The 18,753-nt window shown below is 43.4% G+C and overlaps 1 protein-coding gene across 2 annotated transcripts in view; it reads right to left on the bottom strand.

Moving 5' to 3' along the window:
• Positions 1–18,753, bottom strand: part of SMOC2 (SPARC related modular calcium binding 2) — a 257,957-nt gene that overhangs the window by 152,040 nt on the left and 87,164 nt on the right. For both annotated transcript variants that reach the window (XM_060242496.1, XM_060242504.1), the window contains exon 3: positions 58–164. In XM_060242496.1, coding sequence (XP_060098479.1) covers positions 58–164 — 107 coding nt within the window. The remainder of the gene's footprint in view (positions 1–57; positions 165–18,753) is intronic.

Raw genomic sequence — 18,753 nt, 5'->3', positions numbered from 1 at the left:
CACGGTCAGCCTTAATTTACTGACATGCCTAAAAAAAAATATCAAAATTTAGCCAACCTGGCTGTAAGTGCCATCATCATTGCATTCTGGAATAAACACTTGCTGGAACTCCTTGCGAGCTTGTTCCTGAGTGTACTTCCTCTCTGCCACACATCTTGAAACATCTAGAGAAAGAGAACAAAAACAGATGATAAAATATTAGAGTCTGTGTGAAATATAACACAGAGTGCCTTGAAATAGAACAGGGCACAAATTGTACTGAGTATACAGGTTGGCTGTATGCCATATTCTGCTGAGCCCTCTGCCTCTTGCTGGAAGGATGATACTGAGCTTCCAGTTAAGGAATTGAGGTAATAATCACAAAAGACATTCTGGTGACGCTAATTTCCTGATTTCCACATGTTAAGCTCTACACAAAAGTTAGGGATTTCAACTCCTTCTTTCCAATTAAGTCAACCACATTTTACCCAATAAGCTGCTCTCAAAACTTGAAGGAGATTCCACAGTAGAGCAGCAGGTTTACCCTGGAAAAAATGGCTGTTTTGAAGGATGGATTCTAGGACATCACATCCCTTGCTGAGGTCCTTCCTCTCTCCAAACCTGACCATCCTCACACTCCATCCACAAATCTCCAGGAATGTTCCAGTTGCCAACCCTGTGGAAACTGCTATCAGAAAAAAGGAGGGAGAAACTCTAGTGTTCCTAGTATCTGGATTGCAGTCCATGACGTATCTGCTACACAAAGAGAGGTTGCAGGATATGTTTGAAAGGCCCATGATGTAGAAGCTACAGGAATTTAAAACTTGTCAGTGCCTAGATGGATAACTTCCTAGGAACTCTATATATGCTGCCTCAGTTCCAGAAGGAAAAACAGCAAAATTAAAAGGTCTAAATAAATAAATAAATAAACTTCATTAGCTAACATGTGAGGAAAACAACCCATTACAATGAGCAGCTCTGCCTCTCTTCTGTTATGTCGAAAGATGCATGAACACTTCCCAGTTCAGCTTGTATCATGCCAACCAGTTATAAGCAGGGAGCTGACTGTTCAGCTCATATTTTTAAAAAGTATTGAGGTATTCACCCACAGATATCAGTAAACAGAGGAAGCAGTGCTATTGAGTCACCCATTACAACATATTTTCATACTAGGTATCCTTCCCCTCTGCTAATGCTTACAATTTTAAAAAGAGCATAGGAAAACGTTCTGCTGGAACAGAAAATCACCATTTAGGCACTTCTTTGTGTGCTTCTGCGCCTTATGATCATGAATCTACTTACCACTTTATTGACTGATGTTGGAAGTATGCCTCTGTAATTTTTTCCAGTTACAGCTGTTTCATGCTATTATACCATAATAGTAGAAGTAGTGCTTTGGTGTAACAAACAGCAATTTCAGAACAAATAAATAAATAATGTGAATACTGTGCTAAAATATCAAGAACCAAAGATGCAGCTGTAGAATAAGCAGATACTGAGGAGACTTCAATTCAAACTTTGACAAGAACCATTGAGGTCATCCAACCAGGATCCACCTGTTTGATGGAATCAAAGTTCAGCTAGTGATTTGGTTCATATCAAAGTTTCCAACATTCCTAATTTTGTCATTACATTTCCCTAACATGGTGGAATACTGTAAAAGCTTCTTGGATAAGAATGTCAAGCTAAGTTGAACAATGCATTATAAAATCTGACATTTTTGGCAGGAAGCCCGTTTCTGAAAAAGTTTAACCTGAATGCTACGTTAGAAACTGGGTGCTCTGTTACTCAACTCTGAATTCAAATATCAGTATTTATTACCGATTTCAGCAGAAATGTACAGTAAGAATTGGCTGAAGCTTTTGTTCAGTATAACACAATTGGAAATGGATAAAGAATTTATATTAATTATGAATCCAAAGGAATACATTGGCAGCATGCTAAGCTATTTTATACAAGTAGATTCTTAAATTCACACCAAAGGCTCTTGCTCTGGTCAGGCTATGCTGTGGCACAGATTTGCCCTGTCAAACTTTTTCTGAAAAAATAAAATACAATGATTTAAACCAGCTTTCATGCCGTATGCCTTATCCTAAACTTATAAGATTGCTTATACATTCTTACTAACATGTGGTTTTAATGTAGTGAGTATTTTAACTGAAAATAAATCTCTCCTTTGGTGGACTTCTGTCTTCATTTTTACTACAGCATGTGGTTTGAATGTCAAAAAGAAAAGTTATCTAAATTCCACTACATAAGGGCTTCAGTCCTCCACACACTTGCTCAGGAGCAAGTCCCATAGAGATGAATGAAGGCTGAATTGGATCCAAAATCTCTACTACAGTGCTGAGAGAATTATAAATCATTTATCGTATTGGAACTATTGTAGAAGAGTGCCAGAGAGATAAATTCCTACAGATTTCTCCTGACTAAGGTTTTCCTCTTGGCACTTTGTCCAAAAATTCAGAGTTTATAGAGGAACGTGACATCTGTAGTTCGAGGCTGGGATTTCTGGAATTATTTGATCATAGGAAACACCTAATAGCAAGAGCTGAACTTTTTTCTTGCCTCATAGCAAAGGTTATTAAAATGTTTTCTTTTATTGGTTATAGACTTTCAAACAATGTTCTAGAGAGCCCTTACTGATATCTAGCAATAAGGATATGGTGCTTCCTTCTCCCTCAGCAGCCATGGCCAAGTACTTTCTCCCACTCCTCCTCACAAGCCACATCTCCCTCTGCAGTGGGAGTTATCAGCATTATCTAAGTTGTCAACTTGTTTGCAATGTGCAAATACAGAGGAATTTTTAGTAGATTCTACAGTTAGGGTTGCCAATCCCCAGGTGGGGCAGAGGATCCCCCGGTTTGGTGGCCCTCCCTCCGCTTCAGGGTCATCCGAAAGCAGGGGGGGGGCTCCAATTATTCCCTATGGAGCCAATTCCCATAGGGTATAATGGAGAATTGATCCAAGGGGATCTGGGACTCTGGGGGGGATGTTTTTTGAGGTAGAGGCACCAAACTTTTAGCATAGCATCTAGTGCCTCTCCCCAAAATACTCTCCAAGTTTCAAAAGGATTGGACCAGGGGGTCCAATTCTATGAGCTCCAAAAGAAGGTGCCCCTATCCTTCATTATTTCCTATGGAAGGAAGGCATTTAAAAGGTGCCTTTAAATGTGATGGCCAGAACTCCCTTTGGGGTTCAGTTCTGCTTGTCACAGCATTACTCCTGGCTCCACCCCCAAAGACCCCAGATATTTCTTGAATTGGACTTGGCAACCCTATCTACAGTTCAAATGGTACAATGACTGGTCCAAGAAAACAAGATGGCCTGCAAAGAACTTGTGATTAGGCTTCCAAATCCCCAGGTCCCAGCGGGGGATCCCCTGGTTTTACAGGCTTCCCCCCTCCCCCAGCCAGCTGGCCGGCGGGGGAAGCTCCACCCCCATAGCCATTATGCACCTCCAGGAATGATTCCCATAGGAATGATGGGGAATTGATCCGCGGGTGTCAGGGGCTCTGGGGGGGGCTGTTTTTTGAGGTAGAGGCGCCAAATTTTCAGTATAGCATCTAGTGCCTCTCCCCAAAATACCACCCAAGTTTCAAAAAGATTGGACCAGGGAGTCCAATTCTGTGAGCCCCAAAAGAAGGTGCCCCATCCTTCATTATTTTCTATGGAAGGAAGGTATTCTAAAAGGTGTGCTGTCCCTTTAAATGTGATGGCCAGAACTCCCTTGGAGTTCAATTATGCTTGTCACACCCTTGCTCCTGGCTCCGCCCCCAGTGTCTCCTGGCTCCACCCCCAAAGTCCCCAGATATTTCTTGAATTGGACTTGGCAACCCTACGAGGAACATCCTCATTTCTCTTTCACTTTCCAGCAACCAATATTCACTCTGGTCTCATAGCAACAACAAAGGTGATTTCCCAGAACTGTTTCTCTTGAAAGGAAAGGCGGCACTGTGGGTTTCCACCCCCCTCAGACTTAGGGTTGCCAAGTCCAATTTAAGAAATATCTGGGGACTTTGGGGGTGGAGCCAGGAGACTTTGGGGGTGGAGCCAGGAGACTTTGGGGGCGGAGCCAAGAGCAAGGGTGTGACGAGCATAATTGAACTTCAAGGGAGTTCTGGCCATCGCATTTAAGGGGACTGCACAAATTTTTAAATGCCTTCCTTCCATAGGAAATAATGAAGGATAGGGGCACCTTCTTTTGGGTCCAATCTTTTTGAAACTTGGGAGGTATTTTGGGGAGAGGCACTAGATGCTATACTGAAAATTTGGTGCCTCTATCTCAAAAAACAGCCCCCCCCCCAGAGCCCCTGATACCTGCGGATCAATTCCCCATCATTTCCTATGGGAATCGTTCATGGAGGTTCATGATGGCTCTGGGGGCGGGGCTTCCCCCGCCAGCCAGCTGGCTTGGGGAGGGGGGAAGCCTGTAAAACTGGGGGATCCCCCTCTGGGACCTGGGGATTGGGAAGCCTACTCAGACTGCTGCCTTTAGATGTTTCGGCCTTTTTGAGACAGTGGCATCAACTGTGTGGAAGGATCATAATATTCAATAATTACTGTAAAAGGCAGAGGAAGAGCACTGCCAGATCAGCAGCCTTGAAAACTGGCCCTACCCCTTGGGACCCCGAATGTAGGGTTGCCAATCCCCAGGTAGGGGCAGGGGATCCCCTGGTTTGGAGGCCCTCCTCCCACTTCAAAGTCATCAGAAAGCGGGGGGGGGGGGGGAGAAATGTCTGCTGGGAATTCTTATTCACTATATTCCCTATGGAGACTGATTTCCATAGAAAATAATGGAGAATTGATCCGTGGGTATTGGGGATCTTGGGGGGCTGTTTTTTGAGGTAGAGGCACCAAATTTTCATTATAGCATCCAGTGCCTCTCCCCAAAATACTTCCCAAGTTTTAAAAAGATTGGACCAGGGGGTCCAATTCTATGAGCCCCCAAAGAAGGTGCCCGTATCCTTCATTATTTCCTATAGAAGGAAGGCATTTTAAAAGGTTTGTAATCCCTTTAAATGTGATAGCCAGAACTCCCTTTGGAGTTCATTTGTGCTTGTCACACCCTTGCTCCTGGCTCCACCCCCAAAGTCTCCAGATATTTCTTGAATTGGACTTGGCAACCCTACTTGTGATAGTGGACCATGATTCAACATAATTCATGAATTGCTGGTTTAATGCTTCAAAGTGTGTGGTATGAGTAAGATGGAGAGAGAGAGAGAGAGAGATGAATACAGGGAGAGGAAAATGAAACGGACAGAATACAAACACACTGTGTTCCAGATTCAATATCTGAAGCTCCATACACCATGCTATGCTCCATGGGTGCCTTGTGATCTCACTGATGCACTTGTGTAAAGAGCACAAAGGAAAAAGAACATGTACAATGAACATCCTAACATGCATGACCTATAATTTAATAATTTAGTGCTTTGCTTTAGTTCTATGCATAGGGATATGCAAACAGTGGCCAGCATGACTCACTTCCTGCTCACCAGTGGTAATCAGCAGTCAATTAACGGAGGAACCTTTCAGGTCTTTGCAACAGTAGGTTATTTACAGCCATCAGAAGCCAACATCTGACTAATGAGGCATCAGCTGGGAGTCCTGCAGGGGAGAATATCCTCAGAACTTCGTGAAGGTGTTTGGAGTGGGCAGGTGGTTGGGGGGTCAAGAACCAACTTTCAGCTGATCTTTTCATCTCTCGTTATGTAACCTTTGCTGATGCCCAGATTTGCTAAGATGTAGCAAATTTAGAGGGTGGGCTGATCAAAAACTCAGCTGATTTTGCTTCACTTCTTTCCTGCCAAAGCTGTCAGCTTAGGCTTCAGAGAAAAAGAGAGGAACCAGTTCTTTCCCTTCTTTCTTTTGCAATGCACAGATTAAAAGTATTGCATCTGTCCCCATCAGGGCTTCCAGCCCCCAGTTTCTGTGAAGGGGAATATTTTAAAAAGTTCATTAGTTCTACCCATTTCTGGAAATTCCTAGAGAGGTGTGACCAGGGCTTTTTTTGTAGCAGGAACTTCTTTGCATATTAGGCCACACACCCTTGATATAGCCAATCCTCCTGGAGCTTACAGTAGGCCCTGTCCTAAGAGCACTGTAAGCTGTTGGAGGATTGGCTACATCAGGAGTGTGTGGCCTAATATGCAAATGAGTTTCTGCTACAAAAAAAGCCCTGGGTGTGACATCACTTCCAGGTTTTACATGGCAGTGATATCAGATCATCACTAATGGCCATCCCTCATTTCCCCATTCTTGGCATGAGAAGACAAGAGTTGCTGGGAAATACCATAATGCTAGGAAAAGTTGTCAGGAGCAGGAAAAGAGGAAGACCCAACATGAGAGAGATTGACTTAATCAAGGAAGCCACAGTCCCCAATTTGCAAAACCTGAGCAAGATGGTTAAAGTTAGGATGATATGGACGTCATTAATTCATAGGGTTTCTGTTAAGTCAGAAGCAACTTGACAGGATTTCACACACATGCTTACTTGGAAGTAAGTTCCATTGTTTTCAACAAGGTTTAATCCTGAGTAAATGTTCACAGGATGCAGCCTGAGTATGTGCAGCAGTTATTTAATATGGTGTAGAGTCTTCAATATGTCAGCACACAGCAATCCAGTGCACCATACTGAAAGATATACAACATGATTTACATTGGGCAGCATAGTTTATTGTGTTGTTTCCTCACCTCTTCAAAAACAGCCTCAGAAGGAAGATCACTATTATTTATAATTTTAAAATGAGAAATTGAGCATGGACAAGACAGTGTTTAGTTACCTAGACCAGGGGTCCCCAACCCCCGGGCCATGGACTGGTCCTGATCCATGGCCTGTTAGCAACCAGGCTGCTGAGTGAGGCAGAGACCTTTGCCTACTTCTCATTTAAATACCCCCCATGGGGGGGGCAGGGATGAAGTGTGGACATGGGGCAGCCTGGAGCAGCAAAACCCCCAGCACCCTCACCGGTCCATGGAAAAATTGTCTTCCACAAAACTGCTCCCTGGTGCCAAAAAGATTGGGGGGCCACTAGATCATATAGGTGATGCTTCAGACTTTCAGATGTTTGTGTGTTGATTGTTTGACATATTGAAAACCCTAAGAAATATTCAACATTCATCTAAAAGAATACTGTTTGCAAACACGTGCATGCCCCCAAAAGTCTGTTAACAGAGGGTGGCAAGCAGCTGATAATTTCTGGATTTGGTTTTAACTACTGCACCATGGGTTGCAACAAAGAATCAATTATCACAGCTGGAGCTGCTGGCACCCAAACAGAGCCTAGCTCTGTGTGATTCACATTTGCAATCACTCAGCAATTTAGATATTTACCAAAGCTTTGTGCTAAAGTAAGGAATGTTTTACTGGAATCTTCACCTTTTTTTTGGCACCAGCATAAAATCTGGGAGCCTTGCCTGGTTTTACTTCTGTTTAAAAATCATCACCATCCCAGAACTGCTGTGGAAAGCCTGCAATGTGACACAAGGACAAAAGGATTTGAGTTTATACTATTCTGAACAAATTGGACCTAATCCTACAAAGGATTTAATAAGCATCTTGGCCTTCTTTATATATGTAAGAGGCTGCTGGAGAAGGGGTATGTATGTTATTTCTGAGCAAAATTCAAACCTGGCCTTCAAATGGCTTGGGACTAAGTTGTTTGAAAGACCCCTTCTCTGCTATGAATTTGTCCATCAGGTAAGAATCACTGAAGGTTCTCCACAGGGTTGCCAATCCCCAGGTAGGGGCAGGGGATCCCCTATTTTGGAGGTCTTCCACCCACTTCAGGGTCATCATAAAGCAGGGGGGAGGGAAATGGCTGATGGGCACTCCATTATTCCCTATGGAGACTGATTCCTATAGGTATAATGGAGAATTGATCCATGCGTAATTTGAGCTCTAGGGAGGCTGTTTTTTTTGTTAGAGATACCAAATTTTCACCATGGTACCCGGTACCTCTTCTCAAAACACCCTCCAAGTTTCAAAAAGATTGGACCAGGGGGTCCAATTCTCTGAGCCTCAAAAGAAGGTGCCCATATCCTTTATTATTTCCAATGGTGGGAAGGCATTTAAAAAGTGTGATTTGATGGCAAGAACTCTCTTTGGAGTTCAGTTATGCTTGTCACAATCTTGCTCCTGGATCCACCCTCAAAGTCTCCTGGCTCCACCTCCAAAGTCCCCAAATATTTCTTGAACTGGGCTTGGCAACCCTAGTTCTCCAGCCTCCAAAAGTTAAGTTAGTACCTACAGGAAATGCATACTTCTCTTCATTTGTTTAAGGTACTGTGCTTATGGAGTTCCCTTCCAAGAGATGTTAACCCAGCACTGTTTTCATTATACACCAGGCAAAGTTTTCCCATTTTACTTGAGCATCACTGGCTAAGGCTTTTGTTTGTTCTCATTCTATTTTTAGTATTCCAGGTTCAAGGTTTTATGATTTGGGATTTATTTATTTATTTTTCATATCTTGGATTTTTTTTTTTCCTTTAAGCCGCCTTGAATATTCCTTGAGACAGAAAAGTAGTATATTATTTTTAAAAAAATAGATAAAATTCAGAAAACTGAGATGCATTTGGCTATCTAGTGCAAGAAGTTAGCTTTTCAGGAGAATACTTTAGGAGTGTCAGTTATTTTCCTTATTTCAAAACACCATAAGGCATAAAAGATGCCGTTTGCTTTAGAAAATTACAGCTCCATAAAATATACAGCACCTCCATGGCTGTAAGCTTCACCCAAGTGTGATGTCACATAAATTTATGCCACTGTTATTGAGAAATACCGTAATTTGATGTCCTGATCTTTGCCTTAGGTGTTATAAATTCCAAGCACAGCCATGAAACATGGTAGGAAGAATGCAGCTGGCACTGTGTGAGAATCTGCTGGTCTTGCTGAAAGCCCAAGTTAAAAGTTCCCCTTTTTGCCCAGAATCTGAAAGCAAACTTGGCATATGTTCTTTGGCACCCAAGGCCCTTGAACCACCAAAAACAAATTTATGTGCAGAAGGGCTAAATTGTCTTTGGAGAAGTTAAACTGGTCTTATTGAAAGTGCTGCTTCTTCCAGTCTACCCACCGGAGCTGTTCAACCAGGAAAAGAACTGCTGGCAGCTGAACAATTCCTTTTGACAGTGCCTCAGAAAGAAAAATCTGCTTTTCCTCCACTAAACACTTCTGTTATAGATACTGCTCACACTTAGACAAGACATAGTTAGCTGGCAGTAACATGGGATTTGAAGATGCTGAGGTGTGGGATGAAGAGATGCCAGTCAAACACTGCACCCCTGAACCTCAATAAAAATTAACAGCTATAGGGATAGGGAGGAAACAGCAAGGCTCTCATTTCTGCAGAGGCATGTACAAAGTCTGCATTTTTAGTAGATACCTAACTTTTGGATGCTGGAGAGAACATTCAGTTCTGATTGACAAGTTCATACAAGAGAAGGGGTCTTTCTACATCCACACACAAAAATTCTCTTCTTATTTCTAACAGGTGGTACCCTGCAAGTATGTGTATATACTCTCTTATTTCATAATTATTAGACATTTGAGCAGTATACGAGAGGTTTCTTAAAAAACCAAATTATCATTCTGCTGTCCTTTCCATTTTGACACCTGCAAAGCCGCTCCCTGGTGCTACACAAGAATGTGCAGTTAATTCAATGGGGCACACTAGAACACACCTAGCACCCTCCCATTGCAATATATTACAGTATAAGATTGGCCCTTTTCAGTTGTTACAAGTCTGGCACTTAACCATTATGTAAGGAGAGAGTATGCTACCAGCAATAGTCCCAATATGTGCAGTAGTCCAAAGTGCTCCAGATTCAACTGATATGGACATATGAAGCTAACTTATACTGAATCAGACCCTTGGTCCATCAAAGTCAGTATTTTCTACTCAGACTGGCAGCGGCTCTCCAGGGTCTCAAGCTGAGGTTTCTCACACCTATCTGCCTGGACCCTTTTTTGGAGATGCCAGGGATTGAACCTGGGACCTTCTGCTTACCAAGCAGATGCTCTACCACTGAGCCACCGTCCCTCCCCTAAGGGACAGCTTGAAGGACTAGTTTATATGTTGGCAACCCTATCTATAGCACATTTAATTTTACACACACACACACACACACACACACACACACAAAAGGAAGGAAGCCCGTTCTTCCTCAGAGGATGGAAGGCTTCTCTCAGTCTTTTTGTACCTCTCTTCAGCAAACACTTTACATGAGTTTCTGTTAAGGAAGGAGGAATCAAGGAAGGGAAGAATTCAAAGAAGATCCTGTTAGCAGACTGCTGGCTAGCAGTTGCTGGATAGCATCTTTTTGAGTTTGCTCTTCTCTGGTCTTCTCCAGGGATGGGCATGAACTGCATTTTTGAGGTTTGGTTCATGGCTCATTGCTGAACCACAAAATGAACCACAAACTTACATGAGCCAAAATGCTAGCTCACAAACTAAACCAGTTTGTATAGGTTCCTGAGCCATTTAAAGTTTAAACTCCAGTTTGCTCCCTGAAGCTTCAAAACAAGAAGAGAGCAAAAACAGAGGGTTAACAGAAGTGCCTCCCAGAGAGTTCTTCACCAGCTCCTGCCTGTTAGCTATGGCTTTCCCTGGCCTGAAGAGAGCCTGAAGCTGGACTGGCAGAGAGGCTTCTCCCTTTGGGCTCAGCTGTATGAAACGGATGAACAACAGCGGGGTACAGTGGTGATTTTGGCCCCCTGCAGCCAACCAGAATTATGCCCAGTGCAGGCTTTGCAGCGGTATGTCAGGACCAGAGGTAATGCAGATGGGCCATTATTTTGCCACAAAGATGGTTCACCCCTTACAAAATATCAGTTTTGGACAGTAACAGCAAGGGTGTTGTCCAAACTTGGATTGGGAGAGGTCAGGTTTGGCACACACTCCTTCAGGATTGAGGCCACATCCACAGTTGCAGCCATGGGTTATCCGGGCCCAGTAATACAGCGGGTGGATCATTAATGCCTATAAAACATGTTTGTCCACTTCTGTTCCCTTAGGGGAACAAGGGGTGGGCATGGTTGTTGCTTGTTAGGCCAAGTTTGTGGCCACAGTGCTGTTCTAGGTTTGACTTTTTTTTCTTTTAAGTGCTGTGCTGCAACAGGAGATCCTCATCTGTGGCGGATCCTCATCTGTGGGCACAGTATGGTGTTCTGGGCTGCCCACCAAGCCAGGAGGTCGCCAGTTGGTTCCCAATTGGGTCTCAGCAAGTGGGCCGAGGTTGAGTGGCAGAGTCACCGCAGGCTGCATTGGCCTGGGCTTCTGCCACGGTTGTTCCAGGGGAGATCAGCCCCTCCACTGCACATCTTGGTTGTCCACCTCAGTGGTAATGACCTTGGGCTAATGAAAGGGAAGGCCCTTTCTTTGCAGGCACAGGCAGACCTACTGGCAGTTTTGTGCAGGTGGCCTGGGGTCCTGCTGGTGTGATCCGCAATGCTCCCGCGTCATGTTTGGCAGGCAGAATTGGACCTGGCTGGTCTTGCGAGGGTCAGACGAAAGGCTAACCAGGCCCTGCAGAAGGTGGATTAGGGTGGAGGGTGGATTAGGTATGTTCTTGCTGCATCCAACTATATGGGAACAATTTGTGGACCTGTATAGATCGGACGGTGTTCACCTTTTGGAGTTGGGTAACCGGGCCTTTTTGGAAGATCTTAGGCTAGGGCTCCGGTTGGCTCTGGGCTGCCTGGTGGGCACTTATGCCTAAGCAAAGACTTGGCATTAGCGGTGGCTGGAGTTGGAATGGGCTATAGGAGTTTTGCAGGTGAGCACCTGGGACTCAGCACTGTTTGGAGTGCTTATGGCCGGCAGGTGGGCTATACAGCTCAGTACTGTGAATGCAGGCCATGGGGGGTCCTACCTGGTGGTGGTTCCTTTGTTACGAGGGAGGCTGCGCCAGGTGAGGAGGGAGTTCTTGGCCTGGCTGGCCTGGCACTAACTGGACCAATTTGGCTCATGCTGGGGGCAGGATGTCTCGTTCGTTTCTAGACAAGAAAGGATCTGGTTTGACCCTGGGGCTTGTCCTGCTAATTTTAGCCTGTTCCCGGTTAGTTTTACTGTTCAATAAAATGGCCCAGTTTTACCCAACACACTGTGTCAGCCTTGTTATTCCAACTGGGTGGACAATCTGGCCCCTTCCCAGCCAAGCCGCTGTTGCAGCTAAAGGCTGAGGGCTGTCTTTGCCCGCCCAGAAAGATCGCAAGGCTGCCGATCCTTCCCGGGCATCCAGGAACTGCCAGTGGGCGGAGCATCAAGGCTATACTAGCCCCGCCCAGCATTGCGCAGTTCGTTTTTGGGCTTTTGGTCCACCTGCCCACCTGCAGTAGTACAGGCGTTGACTGGTCTCCTTATTAGGGGCCAGGTAGGAATTTTTTCACTCTCACCTGATTGGCTGTGGAGGGAGTGTGTTTTGCCTACCTTGTACTACTTGTTTGATTAAGTTTGTTAAGGTTAGTTGGTTGGTTTGGTCACTTTGCCAGAGTTGGAACAGGCTATAGAGTTTTGCAGGTGAGCACCCAGGGCTCAGCACCATTTGGAGTGCATATGGCCTGCATGAGTGGCAGGTGGGCTATACGGCTCAGTGCTGCGAATGCAGGCCATGGGGGGCCCTACCTGTTGGTGGTTCCTTTGTTACGAGGGAGGCTGCACCAGGTGACGAGGGAGTTCCTGGCCTGGCACTAACCGGACCAATTTGGCTCATGCTGGGGGCAGGGTGCCTCGCTCATTTCAGGACAAGAGAGGGTCTGGTTTGACCCTGGGGCTTGTCCTGCTATTTTTAGCCCATTCCCAGTTAGTTATACTATTCAATAAAGTGGCCCAGTTTTACCCAACACACTGTGTCAGCCTCGTTATTCCAACTGGGTGAGCAAACTTTACTTCATCAGTCAGTTTGTGCCCATCCCTATCCCTATTAAGTTCTGGCATGTCCACAGGTGAGAGCTGTAAGGCTCTTGTCCTTCAGCTCTAGAGTTTGGTAGAACACTGGTTTAAGGAGATAGGGGGCAGGTCTCCTACTATAGTGGAGTCCTGACCACCACCACCCCAATTCTCTGCTACCATTCAGTAGGCCAGTGAGGCATAAAATGAGAGATTCTAGACAGGCATGCTGTGATAGAGTTGTCAGCTCTGAGGAAATTCCTGGAGATTTGGAGCTGAGCCTGGGGATCTGGTGGGATCTGGGTTTGGGAGGAAGCTCAGCAAGGATGTGATTCCCTTAGAGTACACCCCCCAAATCTCCAGAAATTTCCCAACTTGAAGGTGGCATCCCTATAAACACTGACCTGAGAAATGCACTGGGGGCATCTTCAGTACTGTGGCAGCTGGTTCCTGCATTGCAGAGAAGTAAAGGAGTTCCAACGAATAGAAAATAACATGCAAAAAAATGAATAATAATTTTGATCATCAAAGAATTAGTTTTCTAATGTGTTATCATTGAATCAAAAATTGATTGAGCTATAAACATAGGGTTGCCAAGTCCCCTGCAGCCTCTGGTGAGTCACATCATCACGTCAGCAACATTGTGCGCCAGCCGCTCTAGGAGCTTCCGGGAAAACTCTATGGTTTTCCCAGACAAACTCTGGGAAAACCATAGAGTCTTCCTGGAAGCTCCTAGAGTGGCCAGTGCACAACATTGCTGGCATGCAGATGTCATTGCCAGTGATGTCACCACACCGGCAATGTCGGGGGAGGATCCCCCTCGCCAGCCCAATGCTGGCCGGCGGGTTGGGAATCTCCTGGACAGGGGAACTCCTGCCCAGCCCGGGAACTTGGCAGTCCTATGTCAACGCTTTATTTGAAGTCAATTTATGATCCTCCTTTATAAATATTCACCTAGGTGTTTTTGCTGAGAAGAATGATCTGCAAAATCATTTTTATTGTTTTAAAGTTCTTAAGTCACACAACATTATGAAATCCTATTCAAAGCCATAGAACCTTTTTAAAAAGTAGATTATAAACAAACATTTTCTCTTTTCCTGCAGTTCTATTTTAAAGAATAAAAGTGCTAAAGAAAACAAAGAATCATGTCTCTGACTGAGACTTCCTGGGTCATTAAGACCCGCCCACTATATTGTGGCAAGAGTCATTAGACCTAAACTCTCTCTGACACGTTTATTTAAATATTGAAAATAGAGGGGGAAATTATTAAGGTTACTCTGATTCTTGGCTTTTGCATCTAGTACTCATATTCTGAGGAAAATATATTCTCATATGTTTAATGATTTTGACCCCAGTGCATATATTACACCAATCTTTTTATAGATTCTGTGTTTTGTGATTATTCAGGATTTGGCAGAATAATATATTTTCATTAGTCCCACAGAAAAGTAGAAGTGGAGGGGGGGGGGGGACTAACAACAAAACTATGTGTGTAGATGAGAGAATTTGAGTCACAAAGTCCACTAAAGGAAAGTCTAGGAACCCAGAAAAAAATTTCCCTCCATTTAGCTGGTGACTTTTTTTATATCCTCCCACCTACACTGGTATCAATTTATGTGAGCACTTTTCTTGTATCATTGGATGATGATATGTCAGAACAGAAATGAGTTTCTATTAAGAGGCAGACTTGAAAAGTCTGCAATCTTCCCCCTGCCCTGAGTGTCTTATCCGTGGTAGCTGCTGAGGTGGTGCAGAGACTAAAGACCAAGTAAAGATCTGCTAGAGGTAAAGAGAGATGTACACAGCATGTTCTTAAGCTATACAAGAATCTGGCTACTCCCATCCTTGCAATTTTACTTAGAGATGTGTGTATCAGTGGACTGAATGCTGATTTCCCTTTTAATGTTCTTAAAGCAACACATCACATGCACATATCCTACATGTTAATTCAAACATACTTTTAAAACTACAATAGTCTTTTTGAAAGGCAATGGAAATAAAGTTATTGGTGCTACGTTGCAGTAGTATTGCAGAATCCAAGTAGGGCTGAGCCTATATGCTGTCTGGAAGAGTCATCATATAGGAACTAAATGCAGGTTTTTCTTCCACAGATAATAATAGTTTATTTTATTACGTTTGCACTCATCTCTGAGTTCCTTGAAGGAACACCAAGACAGCAATGTAATTAATACATATTAATAAATTGTAGTTAGCAGGCAGAACACGGACAGGTTGATAATCTCTTATAGAGCCCTGTATCCTCTCATCGCCAGCCTTGACTAGCTAAGAAGGACATGGGTAAAGTAAACATGTGGTCACTCTGGCAGTACTCAGAACCCCGTCAACATCAAAAGAAGAGAGCAGATTGAAAGAATTGCAATCTGAACCCAAAGATGGCCAATGGGACTCCAGTTCACTTATTGCATCAACATTAGCAGGTAAGTCACAATGCAGTGACAAGATTTAAGAACATGTTAGTGAGTAGCAAGTATATATTTCAATTACATATACAGATAAATGAATAATTATTGTGAATCTCATCAATTCTGTTTCAACTAAAAAATCCATTGAGATTTTGCTTCTCCCTTGAGCAAATCAAACACTTTATTTTTATCCCATTTTTGGTTTTCCCAAGCAAATATTCCCCATTAATTTTATATGATTTTCTATAAATTGTGTATAAATAGCATAACAGAAAGAAATGAATCAGACACACCAGCAATGAAAACTGGCAGAACAGAAAGATTCTCCATGCAACATACAAAAACAAAAAAAACCCCATGCATATTAGCATGTCCCTAAAAAGTCACACAAGGGTTTGATATACATAAATCTGAGGAAATAACATATCTATGCATCAACTAAGGTTGAGAATTCTGGGTTGGGAAATTCTTGGAAATTTAGTGGTGGAGTCTGAGTAGAGTTGCCAGGTCTGTGCTGGAAAATACCTGGAGACTTTGGGAGTGAATCTGGGAAAGTGCGGGATTTGGGGAGGGGAGGGGCCTCAGCATGGTACAATGTCATACAGTCCACCCCTCAAAGCAGCCATTTTCTCCAGGGAAGCTTATCTCTGTCACGTGTAAATCAGTTATAAAAGTGGGAGATCTCCAGGCTCCACCTGGAGGCTGGCAAACCTAAGCCTGCAGAAGGCAACAACCTCAGTGATGTATAATGCCATAGTCTCCTCTCCACCCTCCAAAGAGGCCATTTTCTCAAGGGGAACTGATCTCTGTAGTCTGGAGATATGTTGTAATTCTAGGAGATTGCTGTGCCCCATTTGCAGGTTGACAACCCTAAAAATGATTTATTAATTATTTATCTACTTAATTTATATCCTGCCTTTCTTTCCAACGGGAACATAAAGCAGTTTACATCATTCTCCTTTCCCCCCATTCTCACAACAGCAGTTATCAGGTAGGTTAGGCTGAGTTAGTGATTTGGAATCAGAATCAGAATAGTGATTGGGAGTTAGAATCAGGACTTGAACCTGGGTCTTCCAGATCCTAGTGTGACACTCTAACCATTACATCAAACTGGTCTGATTGCTGTAAGGTTATCCAGACTTCATTAACAGATCACCTTGTTGGAGAGGGACTGAAATCTGAAACCTATATCCCCAAGCATATAGAGAAGTAGCACCACTTTAGACAATTAGAAATGAAGTATCTCAGTCACAAAAGTTACTGAATAGATCTGGAAAACACCCGGAAGAAGAGAATGGACATGTTCATAAAAGAGTCCTTAAGATGCTTTGTTCAAAGCTGCAACAGTCAAACCCAGCTCTTTGAAATGAATCCCAAAACAAACTGAGAGCCAGTGAATATCTTACAACCAGTAAAATGTGTTCCAGTTGAACAATAATACAGTTAGACACCCCAAGTAGTGTTCACAGCCTGATGTATATGATGTAGTGGCTACAGAGGGCCAGGGAGACACAAGGTCAAATCCTCATTTGCCATGAAATCTATTTGGAGACCTTGGGCCAGCCATTTGCATTCAGTCAAAGCACCTTGCAGGATTGTTGTGAGGATAAATAGTGGAGGAGAAGAGAGCAATGTACATTGTCCTGTACTCCTTGGAGGAAATGTGGTTAACGCTAGATATCCAAAGTAAGGGTCAGGTCTTATCGTACCCCAAATTACAACTAGGATTCATGGGCAGGGACTGTAACCCCACCTAGAATAGCTTGAATAACACCTGCTTGATCATCTCTCTCTCTCATACACACACACACACATCTGTTTTGTCTGGATGAAGCCCATATCAAACAGGTCACAGACTCCAGTTTGACAAACAGAACATAGTGATGATGCTAATTTCAATTTCTGAACAAGCAGTCTTGGAAAACACAGTCTAATGCACATCTCAGTCCTCAACAGAATTGTTAATAATGTGTATTCATGTTGTCAACAGGAACAACAAGGAGCCTGGAAGTCAAAACTCAATTCTATTTTCTTTGTTGCTCCAAACACATAAAGAGGTGTGTCCCATTAAACAGTACAACAGAGCATTATGAAAGAGAGTCAGAGAAAAAAATAGAATGTTTCATTTAGGACAGAGCAAGGATGAGACAGAATGTCTCTTTAAAGAATTCCTAGTGCTTTAGAGGCTTTTTGGAGCCAACAGAGGTGAGGAATGCATGATGTGGAAAACTGTCTGTTCAAAGATGTCTCTGTGTGGTCTCTTTGTTGGCAAGTGCATTTGTATGTCTGCATGTGTGTGTGTGTGTGAAGGTAAATCTTTGTGATCATCTGTATTTATGGAAAAAGAAGGAAAGCATTGTGCTGAGAGTAAAAGCCTGTATTTCAGCGGGGAAGTATATCAACATTTCCCCAACTCTGCAAGACAAATATGAGTAGTACAGCATCAATTAGCCAAAACAGTTTACAGACTGATCAGAAAATATGAGTTATCAGAACTGGCTGGGGAAAAGATAAAGAAGCCAGCAATGAGGAGGAGTAAGAGCAGTGAAAAAGAAGTGAGAGATGTAACACTATTTCAAGCATTTCCTCTTATTTCCAAACAGTTTGATCTGCCCACAAACCAGTTAAGAGATGCAGCAGTATGCAGATCTAAGCAGCAGGGTAAAGTCAGGAGAACACACATATAAACCCAAACCACTCACTGAAAATACCATGATCTTCAGTGTAAATCTTTGGAATTAAACCGGGCAGTTTGTTCTCCCCAGTGGACTCCATATTCAGCCCTGGATTAACCGTTAAGCAAAATAAACATGTGCTTTGGGCACCAAGGGAAGAGGGACGCCACAGAGTTATTCCCTTTAGTTATCATGTCCTTAACTCTTCCACTGCCACATTCGACTTCAATCGAATTTTTTGTAATTGTCATTTGCTGAGGGACACCACTGTTGAGCAGTTAGCCTTAATCCAGTCCTGTCCATATTCCTTTCAAAACAGTAAGTGGTTTACATAATAAGAATTGTAGTATTGAGCAGATATTTGAGTGAGCTCTGTTGTGTAGTGGTTAGATACTTGGACTAGGATCTTGGATATTAGAGTTCAAGTTTCCATTTGTCCATGAAGATGATGTAGGCTTCCCTGAGTTCCTTGAGGAAAGGCAGGATAAAAGAATGGAGTAATAATATTCCCATTATTTAATAGACAGACATTTAAAGCAACATGAAAAGCAGAACAGTATATTCTGCATTGTTACTATTTGATTTTACCCCTTCTCCAACCAATCCAAATAGGGTTGCCAAGTCCAATTCAAGAAATATCTGAGGACTTTGGGGGTGGAGCCAGGAGACTTTGGGGTGGGGACAGGAGACATTGGGGGTGGAGTCATGAGCAAGGTTGGAACAAGTACAATTGAACTCCAAAGGGAGTTCTGGCCATCACATCGAAAGGGACTGCACACCTTTTCAATG

This window comes from Heteronotia binoei, chromosome 1, assembly GCF_032191835.1.
Source record: "Heteronotia binoei isolate CCM8104 ecotype False Entrance Well chromosome 1, APGP_CSIRO_Hbin_v1, whole genome shotgun sequence".
Lineage (NCBI taxonomy): Eukaryota > Metazoa > Chordata > Lepidosauria > Squamata > Gekkonidae > Heteronotia > Heteronotia binoei.
This window is presented reverse-complemented; position numbering and strand designations above follow the sequence as displayed.